The following is an 11037-nucleotide window of genomic DNA, read 5'->3' on the forward strand; positions in this document are numbered from 1 at the left end:
AGATTGGTGTGATTTGCCAGGGTCCTAATTTACATATATTTGAGAACCAATCAGTTTCTTTATACACCTTTACCAAATGTTTAAAACCAGAGTAAACCACCAGAATTAGTTTGTCTCCGTAACTGCTGACATCTGCTTTGCAAGTAAGTGCTGTTGTTCAGAAGGGTGGTGTCTCTTCAGCCTTTGCAAATGATTGACTTTAAAAAGAAATCATGGCCTCTAGCATTTCAGCATTTTCCATGATGTTTAAGCATTTGTGGAACCTACTGTGTCTAGTTAAACCTTTTTTCATGGTCCTTTTGTTTTTTTTTGTTCTTGGTGTTCTGAATTTTGAGTGGTCATAATTAAATTGGACCTGTTCTCTTTCTTCAAAGCTATGGCTGCTACAGCTCCACCTGCTCAAGCACCTCGACATCCTGCCCCTGGGCCGTATGGGGGACCTCATGCAGAGGATCCGCACCAACGCACTCGGCCTTTCTTCTACGTTCAACCTGCACAGCCTTACGTTCAACCTCCACAGCCTTACGGGCAACCTCCACAGCCTTACGGGCAACCTCCACAGCCTTACCTGCCTTATCAATGGCAGATGCCCTACAACCCCTACTGTGGGTTTCCTGGGATGGGTAGGTACCTTGAACTATCTTCACATCTTTTGATGTGTTCTGTTTTTAGTTGTTGCCCAAATGTTCTGTGCCAGTTTTTGGAATATATTTGTATGTGTTTGTACCTACACAGGTTATGGCATGGTGGTTCCCCCGTTTCCTCCCTCTCCATATGTCGATGCCCCGGGCTACATCATGCCTCACACCCAGTTACACCTGGTGGACTACAGACGCATGATGAACCCACATATGGCTCCAACCGTGGCATACCAGGCTCGCCGCTTCCGCTATCAACATGCCAACACACGGGTGATGATTAGCTCAGAAGTTCAAACCGAACCAACTCTTGGCCAAGGCCAGATGCCCATCCACAGCACCGCTAATGGTGTGTCAAATGGCCCAACTAGTTCGGAGTCTGGCATTGGCAGACACTACACCTCGGCCTCAACCTCAACCTCAACCACAACATCCACATCTTTGTCATCCACTGAGATGAAGACCCCTGAGCGCTTGGAGCCAGTGGTAAAGGCCATGTCACGGCAACAGCCAGCAGCACCTTTGTTGACTCTGCAACTCCACGAACCACTGTCATCCAAGACCACATTCTGTTCCAGACTGAGGAGGTACAGGTCAAGCACAGTGGGACGGTAGTGGACTTGAAGATTGCCCATTGTGAAGAGACTGCAAACTGGTGTCCGACTTTAATAGTGGTTGCTAGACTGTAGTACTGTACCCCCATACTTGGTGGATGGAGCACTCCAGAAGCGCTTACCTTCACCTCAGCCAGAAGAGCTCACGGAAGGAGATGAAGAGAGGAGCGCTCCGGCTGAATTGGGGCTGCCTACCCTGAGGAGCCATGCCTGCCCTCTTGCCCAGACATTCTCCTGACGGGAGCTTCATCTACTGGCACCAATGAGTCATTACCTCCAACAGAGGAGACATCTTCAGAAGATGCTCTAAATGCAGATGCTATAGATACAGCCATGACTGATCAAGCTAAAAATGTTATCGCGGATTTGAGCTCCTCAGTGGTGGCTTGTGGAGACTCCCAAATGGTGTCTAAAGATGACCTGAACGAGGATGATCATGACCTTCTCCCCAACAGCAGTAACCCACAGTTCAAGATTCTACACCTTGGGGAACGTGATCTGCAGTTTGGGGAAGTGCAGCACCTGGAGACATCTGTGTGGTCGGTCGAGTCACTGATGCCGTATGTGCCCAACACTGAGTGGCTGATCCAGAACGGCCTAATGACCCCCAAGAAGTCCCAAGAAGTCCCCCTGAGTCCCGTGATCGAGGACCCCATGAGTCCAACCCAAACGGCTGATTTCTACTCCCTGCAGGAGAGACAGGCTATCATAGGAGTTGAACCTGACTCTCATGACTCCATGACTTCCTTGGAGTCCTTGCCAACATATCTCCCTTCAGCTAGTTGGCTGGCAGACTTTGGGAACGTCTACCTCTACCACAAGTTTCAACCCAATGTTCGGCAACAGCTCAGCATTTACGGGAACCTCCCTCTAGATGAGCCTAGTCAAGATGTCAAAGGTGGGCAGCCTGTATCCCAGAGCTCAGGAGCTCCTCCTTCAAGACGCAGAGAGGAGAGTAGCGGGCACAAAAGGAGGACTGGAGCACCCAGTGATGTGTCTGACCATGAGAGTCAAGCCATGTCTTCCCAGGGGGGAGGCCATCTGTCCCCTCACCAGGGGCACTGCGTCTGTAACCACTCTTTAACCAAACGTAGTGCAGCTCCCTCAAGTCCCACTCCTAGTATGAAGCGCCACAAGCTTCCTCACCCCCAGCGAGACGCTGCCAAATCCTCATCCTTTCCAAGTTGCAAGTGTGTTCCTGGTCGGGCAAAATCCCCAATCAAAGGATCTGGCTCAGATGTACCTGGGCGCCTGAATGAGGAGGATGACACAACTGAGGGAGAGACCTCTGAAAATAGTATTTTTTCCCTCACAGGGTCAAAGAGGGCTAATGGTGGGCAAAAGAGGGCCTCCGAATCCAGGAAGACCCATCACCTCAGCCGGCACTCTGAGAAGTGCCCTGGGGCCCAGAGGCCCAAGCTCCGGGAGCAGAACTGCTCATGTGATGAGCCCAAAAGCACTCACTCTTTCTCTGGGCCAAGGGATGGCAATGGACATAATCAACATAATGCCTTTGGCTGGCGAAGGGGTGAGGTGGACTCGGTGATGGCCGGCACAGAGCGACACAGGGTGGCACAGAAGGGATGTGTGCAGAAATACCAGGCTGGTAAGATAACTGCCATTTCTACTTTTAATAAATGTCTGATCCCTGGATAAATGTATCCATTAAAGGTTTTTTTTCCACCTATTCTGTAGAGAGGACATGGAGAGGACCACTGACCCATGATTCAGCACCCACCAAGGGTGCGACCAATCAGAAGAAACCATATTCACCGTCACAAGGTAAGGTCTATTTGTCTATAGTTTCTTTTGAAAATTCATTTCAACATGGAAAGACTGAAACTGAAATAACATATGTAATCTGTTTGTCTGTTGTTCTCTGTAGGAAATCACAGAACCACACGTTGCTGATTAACACTTAACCCACATGAAATGGCGTGAAAGCACTTTTTAATCACAGTGTTCATTATTTAATTTAATCTCTTTTTGAAAAGAATCTTATTGTTCACAATTTCACTCACATTTTACAATAAATTAAACACTTTTTACAAACAAAGCATTGTCTGTCTTTTGTGGCTGCTATTTTTTATTTCATTTTTAAATCATTTCAACTCCTCCTCCTATTGAACACGAGTGTAATTTCTGTTGCACTGGTAAGGTAGTATGGTCCTTTATTGGCTTCACCTCTTGGGTGCTTTGGGCCATATTACTTTCTAGTGTATCCATTACCAGTTTTCAGCAGTAGGTGGAACTATGGCTACATCTGTCAGTGTTGATCATTTTACACTGCTCTGAAAGTCTGCTTGATGCACTCATTTGTGTTCACCCTCCTTTAAAGCAAGACTATATAAATTAAAATGTTTAAACCAAGACTACACAAACTAAATTAAACATGTTCATTTAGTTTGTGTAGTCTTGCTTTAAACATTTTGTCTGCTACACGTGTTGCCTTTCATCAGTCCAGATAATGTTTTCCTACACATGGACTGAACCCTAGAAGCCAGCACATGGAGGAAGGCAAGGACGTTGACTGAGGTAATCAATTTGAGGACCAAGGAGGAGTCCTGAAAAATACCATGAAAACGGAAATGTTTCAAACTAGGATTTTGAATATTAGTTTATCCCAAGGCCCTCTGCTTTATACGTGGGTTGGTTACTTTGCAGGATTTTTAAGTTCTTTCAAAAACATTGTAGGAATTGATGATAATGCAACAAGTCTACAAGCTCCAACCTGCTCCAGAGGAGGCTTCTGTAATGAGATGAGAGGAATGAGATCATGCCGTCACAGTTTATTCTGTACAGGAAACCTCAATGAGCTATGGCCATTTTGTTTCTCCATGAAATTGAAAAAACCGGATGGCCTTCTCAATATAAGAAAGACAGATGCTGCTTCTTGCCTTGTGTTGAGCAGCCCCATCTCCCATTTGAAGGGCCCTGAAGCAGACCAGTGGTCATAGCGTGTCTTCTAATAGGGCGCTGTAAAGTACTTGAGACCGTGCTCATTGTTAAAATAGAGCTACAGGACAAATAAATGAAGTTTAATCTGATTAAGGGCAGATGGCAGGAAATGGCTCAATTATCTGATGCCATGTATTCTTAACAGCATATGAAGGGTGGGATCCTGATTACCCTGACACATTGACCAAGTTATGCTTTACATATTATTTAGTAAATAACTTCAGGCCAATCATCTGAAGAGTGCTCTGCAGAATGAACTAGGATATGCTTTAGGGGGGAAAAAACATGTGTTTGAGTTTGCTTTTGATTAAATCATGCCCAGACAATGTCTTGGAATTTCCCCCTCTGCACTAAATAACACAGGATGTGGCCTGTGAGGGAAGCTCTGTGGAGCGTGTCATGCACACAATACATACACACTGTACGGGCACATACACACCAATACATACACACTGTACAGGCACGTACACACCAATACAATACATACACACTATACAGGCAGACCCAAGGAAGGATTTAATCACTCACAGATATTTATCATAAAATGAAGCCAATTTGTGTCCATGGGAAGGAAATGTAAATGAATCTCATAAAAAGCTTCTTACAACATCTCTGACCACTGAAGTCTCAACAGGACTAGCAAGCTTTTCAGCATGGTGTAACGATGAGGGCAGTTTCAATTCATGTTTTTAACATCCCTACATTTAATGGACCATTTTTCAGGCAAGAGAGAGAAGGGGAAAAGAAAGAGACGTCACATAAAGAGAACTCTCTTTAAAAACATCACTATTCTTATAAATATAGCAAAATGATCCTGTATTTTGACAACTTAGATCAGCAGGGCAAGCTTGCCACCATTTTGGGAGTGGATGCCAGCCCCTCCCAGTTGACAGCATATGTTCTGACTTCAGTCCACAGCCTGAGGGGCAACATTCCCCAATCGCTCCAATCCCCTGCTGTCACCAGCCAACACCACTGCCCTTAGCCAGGCTGGTCTGCTGATGTCATCTCTACACTATTGTTTAAACCGTCATGCCTTTAATGTGTATGGAGCTGAACTGAGAGAAGGAGTTTGGCCAAGATCATTGTGATGGCAAAATAAACTAATGTGTGTGTTGAGTGTTGCTGTATGTTCTATGTACCAAAGAATTGGATATGTTGTATTAAAAAGCTAAGTTGGTTTGTGCTCCGGTCAAATCTGATGACTGTAAATGGTGCTGTTATACTGCATAGGGTTCAGGTTTAAGGTACAGGCATGTGGAATGTAACCCCTTCTAAAACAAAAGAGAAATAAAGGATACCTAAATGAACCGTTTAAACAAAATAAAGGATAAAACAGGTAGAGGTCTAAAAGCGGGGAAGAGAAACATGAACATTCCCCTGAAAAGGATGAGTGTAGGTCATGAGTTTTGTCTTGCTGCTTTCGCTGAATTCCAATATTACGTAAGAGGTGATCATACACACATACCCTCCCAAACACACATTTTTCAGCTCTATGGCTAAATGAGTGGAACAGTGTTGTGGTCTGGTACTGGATCTTTGCCAGCACTCACACACACACACACACACACACACACACACACACACGTAAACCCAGTAAACAAACCTTGCACTGAACAGGCCCGGAAACCATGATTGCTACCACATGGCCATGGCCCCTCCTCTCCTCTCCTCTCCTCTCCTCCCTCTCCTCTCCTCCCCTCCCCTCCTCTCCTCTCCTCTCCTCTCCTCTCCTCTCCTCCCCTCCCCTCCTCTCCTCTCCTCTCCTCCCTCCTCTCCTCCCTCTCCCCCCTCCTCTCCTCTCCTCTCCTCTCCTCTCCTCCCCTCCCCTCTCCTCTCCTCTCCTCTCCTCTCCTCTCTTGCTCTGACAAGGGTGGTATTGAGTCTGTGTGTTTGGATCAGGAGACTTTTACATCGTTACAAAAGAGATGTTTTTACATACAATATTTTTTTTTTACATACATAAGGTACACATGTCACAGAAAGCACAATAAATCAATGCCAAAGTGCCTTTATATATTTATATATAATATATTTATATATATATAATTTATAATCACCTTTTCATAACTGGCGCCTTTGCTATCTAGCTCATTTGGATTTGCATTAGTGTGGCAAACTGACTAAGACATTTTTATATGATAAAATATATGTAATCTCTGCCCATGTGTGAGTTCTTTTTACAGTAAAACAGCCCGTTCCTATTGGAAGCCTTCAGAGAGTGCATGTTTATCCGTTACCCAAACTGAAAACAAACTAACTACCTGACTACACCGTACGTAGGTCCCATTCTTTTCGCACTCAACATCTGGTGGATTGTTGTTGAGTGAGTGGAGTAGGAAAATACAAGAAATTCCGGAAGGGTGGAGGTGTGGAAAAGGATGCCTTTATTGTAAAAACGGTCCAAAGAGCTTTAGAGGCTTCAGTGTCGTAACCCCATAAGACTGGGCAGTAATGTCTTCTGCATTTTTGTTTCCTTACATAATATTTTTAATTATTATTTTCTTTAATTAAATAAAGATGGTTCATATCCAAGAAAAAAACAAAACATAATAGGAGCGCCAGTCTTTCTCTGTTACCACGCCGATATTTCCTGACTTCTTCTCAAGCTGTCCTCTGGCTGCATCTCAGCCTTAGTGATTTCCACAGACCTTGCGGTCTTATCTGGGATTAGCGGATCTCAGAAACGACTTTGAATTGGTGTGCAGTTTGAGAGAGAGAGCGAGAGAGAGACAGAGACAGAAGAGAAAGAGATTGCAGAGATGCTGGTGTCTCAAAGCTGGTGTGAAAACACACATATAGCTAATATGCTTTAGCCGCTTCCGCTGCTGATATACTGGTGAAATCCCAGGAGCAGAGCAATCATGCATCAAACCCCCTCACTGCCTCAGGGACCTTATACCCCCAATACTTCGACTCCTCATACATCCCTGGATGCTGCAGCTCTATAGCCGCTGGAGAGATGAGGACACGCTTATTTGCCCTTTGAGTGCAAGACATACATATTCCTTCATAGTCTGTTATTAGACTGAGACCAAGACACATACATATTCCTTCATAGTCTGTTATTAGACTGAGACCAAGACACATACATATTCCTTCATAGTCTGTTATTAGACTGAGACCAAGGCACATACATATTCCTTCATAGTCTGTTATTAGACTGAGACCATGGTCTAGAGATGGACACTTGAGGAAGACCCTGCAGATTTCTATGATTCAGTACTCTACTTTGATTCAGTACTCTACTATGAGACCACAATCGTCTTCTTGGACCCATTTCAAACAGTCAAGCATGTGTAGAGACAGTCATTGTGCTGTTTTAAACATGTCGTTTGCGGATACAGGTGTCTGCAATATAGACCGACTGTTCATGTTGACGTGTACCGTTTAGCAACTGTTTGGGTTGACATGCTCCTGTCTTACATGCACACACAGAAGGCAGTGTGTTAAATCAGCGTGACTATTGATCCCCTCCAGAGCAGGCACCATGAGTTTATTAGGGACACAGACCGAAGGGCAGAAAGAGAGAGAGAGAAAGAGAGAGAAAGAGAGAGAAAGAGAGAGAAAGAGAAAGAGAGAGAGAGAGAGAGATCTATCTGTGTGTCTGGTAAAAGAGATATAGTCAAATGTTGCTCTGTTGTGTGTGTTGTGTGTGTGTGTGTGAGTGTGTGAGTGTGTGTGTGTGTGTGTGTGAGTGTGTGAGTGTGTGTGTGTGTGTGTGTGTGTGAGTGTGGGTGTGTGTGTGTGTGTGTGGGTGTGGGTGTGGGTGTGTGTGGGTGTGTGTGTGTGTGTGTGTGTGTGTGTGTCTGTCTGTGTCTGTGTGTGTCTGTGTGTGTGTGTGTTAGCTTGAGGCTGGTGAGTTTACAGCTTTTTAAGAGACCCCTCAAGAGAGGTTTAATGAATGTAACCACACACATTTTTCCTCTCGCCATGCCCTTCCTGAATCCAATGACATCTGAAGGTATGTGTTGAACAAGCTCATCTGCAACAGCACAGTAGAAAACCAACTCAATGCCACAGCCCACCATTTCAACCACTTCCCTTGTTTGCTGATATTTAAATCTGTTTCTGCAATATTTATCCATTTGATTAATTATTAACCATAACATGTATAATGTACATTTATTCAACATTTAAGCAAAACAATGCATAAATGTATCAGCTATTACACTTTATTTTAATGAGGAATTAAATTGATGTTGATGGTATAATACATACTGCATCTCTAGAATTTGGACATATCCGAGATTATTCAATTTGATGGTGTTGATTATTTCACTGATTCCTAAGCTGCTGGCATTTCTCTCACCCCCTCCAGGTTTGAATTCAGTGGCATGCTGTCCATTCCTTGACAACATGCTAACATGCCCTTTTGATACAGTCATGTCTTATGAAAAACCCAAATATGCCATGTCTCATTAAAAGCTATTATTTCCCCTTGCTAAATGGCATGTTAAATGTTATGGAAAGGCCATGAGAAAGAGAGCCTGTGTGAAAGGCAGGAAACAGAAAAAGGGGACCTTCAAGTCTCTCACCTCGCTGTGTCTGCAGTGGAGTATACGTCACGTGTGGGAGGTCCAGTCTGATCGCTGTGGTCTAGGCGAGGTTCTGTGTCTGTGTGGGAGGTCCAGTCTGATCGCTGTGGTCTAGGTGAGGTTCTGTGTCTGCAGTGGAGTATACGTCACGTGTGGGAGGTCCAGTCTGATCGCTGTGGTCTAGGTGAGGTTCTGTGTCTGCAGAGTATACGTCACGTGTGGGAGGTCCAGTCTGATCGCTGTGGTCCAGGTGAGGTTCTGTGTCTGCAGTATACGTGTGGGAGGTCCAGTCTGATCGCTGTGGTCTAGGTGAGGTTCTGTCTGCAGTGGAGTATACGTCACGTGTGGGAGGTCCAGTCTGATCGCTGTGGTCTAGGTGAGGTGCTTCGCTCCTCTATGCTGTCCTCTTGTTCACAAACAATCTAAAGTCAGTCAGTCAGTCAGTCAGTCAGTCCCACATGCAGGTTCATCTCTGGCCACATCACCTTCACCTTATATCATCCACCCATTTCCCTTCTACAATACATCCAATTATTCAGCCCCAGCAGTCAGCCCCTCCACCGCCCACACCAGGGTCACCTTCCCTCCCTATCACCGTGATCTCACTGAGATTGGCCATCTGAGAGGAGATGGTTTTTTCTACTTCTCTTTTTTCTCTTACTGTTTTCTCTCTCTCTCTCTCTCTCTCTCTCTCTCTCTCCCCTTTTCTCTACCTGTCTTCAATGAGGAAGGAAAGGAAGTCATCCCAGGCAAGATGGAAGATGATGGTGTGGCACAGGGTTTGATGAGTTGGCACATCTCTTATCATGGTTTCAGCATAAAGGAAACGTTGTGTGTGTGTGTGTGTGTGTGTGTGTGTGTGTGTGTGTGTGTGTGTGTGTGTGTGTGTGTGTGTGTGTGTGTGTGTGTGTGTGTGTGTGTGTGTGTGTGTGTGTGTGGGTGTGTGCGAGCGAGGGTGGGGGGTATGTGTGCCTTTTTACTTTATGAAGACTGGAAGATGATCAGTCTTTTACCACTTGCTTTTAAAACCGCTATCTAGCACTGCAGAAAAGAGAATAGTATGAGAGCTTTGATGCGTCTGGTTTGTTGTGTTGCTATCAGTACACATGCGTGACTGTTTGAAATCGGTCCAAGGAGACGATTGTGGTTCTTATGAAGTTTGGTACTGAATTATAGAATTATGCAGGGTCTTCTTTGTGTTCTTGGTGAGCTAAAATATGGTCCTAGGCTGTCTGCCGGTATTCTAAGATTGGCTGGGTTTTCCCATGAGGAGCTCTGGAATGGACTGAGCCCAGATGGGAATGTGACGGAACTATGGGTGCGTGAGTGGGGAGCGGCTCCTCCTGTTTGGGCTAATTTAATGGGTGGCCTCCCCTCATATCTCATTCTGTTCATCTACTTTGAGGCGGGTGAAGCAACTAGATGATGACGTCTGACTCCATCCTCTTAGGCTAGTGTTATACTCTGAGTCTCCGTGAGCACACGAGGGTCCGGGTGACATGCATCTCGTCAGAGATTGTACGTGGGGCTCTGTGCGGACATCCATGTGCCCTCAAATTTGTTGTGCCACTACGCTCGAGGGCAGCAACTGCACAAGCTGAAACAGCGGGGACTAGAAAGTAGAATGGCTACGAGTCCCGTGGTGTCTGCTGCTGTTCGCTGCTGTCCGTGCGTGCGTCTGCAAGTGAGTAGAATCAAGGCGTTCGCCTCCGCCTCTTTCTGACTCGCTCTCATTGTATTGTCACAGCTGTGTTTGAGAGTGAGGGCCATCCGAGGGCATCCTAGTTTATATGTGCTTATAGAGGCCCAGAGGTAGCTGTTGTTTGCTTTCCATTTTTGCATCTATTTGGAACATGCTAAACCCAGCTTAAAGACAACCATAATAACATGTGTCCAAAACCAGGATTATGTATGAACTGCGACACAGGGAGCTTATGTCCTCATCTAGTGGTCTTTGGTGGGCTCTTATCTAGTGATCCAGCACTACCAGTGAGAATATCAACATATACCACTATAGTGACAATTCAGTCAGTAGTACACTTTTTTTCATTCAAAATCAGCTACGGTCAAATTCCTTTAAGTACCATCTCCCCAAAAACATACTTGGGACATCTCTCTCTGTGAGCAGCAGTGGCCATTTTGTTTACTCAATCACTCAGCACACTTTTCCAAGGCTCAGCCCCTGTCCAACACAAGGCTAGTGGCACGCTAATGCTGTCTGCTTATCATACATCTGCCAGGGACATCAATCGTGCCTCTGGGTGATACATGGCAAGGTCTGACCGAGCG

At 45.3% G+C, this 11037-nt stretch overlaps 2 protein-coding genes across 2 annotated transcripts; both read left to right on the top strand.

Moving 5' to 3' along the window:
- The first annotated feature begins 55 nt into the window (after positions 1–55).
- LOC116224408 (cleavage and polyadenylation specificity factor subunit 6-like) lies at positions 56–1285 on the top strand. Its single transcript, XM_031583990.1, has 3 exons — positions 56–143; positions 375–623; positions 736–1285. The coding sequence occupies exons 2-3, from the start codon at positions 377–379 to the stop codon at positions 1251–1253; spliced, it is 765 nt and encodes a 254-aa protein (XP_031439850.1). The 5' UTR covers positions 56–143; positions 375–376; the 3' UTR covers positions 1254–1285.
- A 152-nt stretch (positions 1286–1437) lies between these two features.
- Positions 1438–3276, top strand: LOC105905183. The gene is made up of 3 exons (XM_031583989.1): positions 1438–2858; positions 2948–3034; positions 3138–3276. The coding sequence occupies exons 1-3, from the start codon at positions 1586–1588 to the stop codon at positions 3161–3163; spliced, it is 1386 nt and encodes a 461-aa protein (XP_031439849.1). The 5' UTR covers positions 1438–1585; the 3' UTR covers positions 3164–3276.
- The last annotated feature ends 7761 nt before the right edge of the window (positions 3277–11037 follow it).

Source organism: Clupea harengus, chromosome 17 (genome assembly GCF_900700415.2).
Source record: "Clupea harengus chromosome 17, Ch_v2.0.2, whole genome shotgun sequence".
In the NCBI taxonomy this organism is placed as follows: Eukaryota; Metazoa; Chordata; class Actinopteri; order Clupeiformes; family Clupeidae; genus Clupea; species Clupea harengus.

Coding starts and splice junctions, on each gene's coding strand:
- LOC116224408 (XM_031583990.1), top strand. CDS start 377: ATGGCTGCTACAGCTCCACCTGCTCAAGCACCTCGACATCCTGCCCCT. Junction 624..735: donor CTGTGGGTTTCCTGGGATGG/GTAGGTACCTTG, acceptor GTACCTACACAG/GTTATGGCATGGTGGTTCCC.
- LOC105905183 (XM_031583989.1), top strand. CDS start 1,586: ATGACTGATCAAGCTAAAAATGTTATCGCGGATTTGAGCTCCTCAGTG. Junction 2,859..2,947: donor TGTGCAGAAATACCAGGCTG/GTAAGATAACTG, acceptor CCTATTCTGTAG/AGAGGACATGGAGAGGACCA. Junction 3,035..3,137: donor ACCATATTCACCGTCACAAG/GTAAGGTCTATT, acceptor TGTTCTCTGTAG/GAAATCACAGAACCACACGT.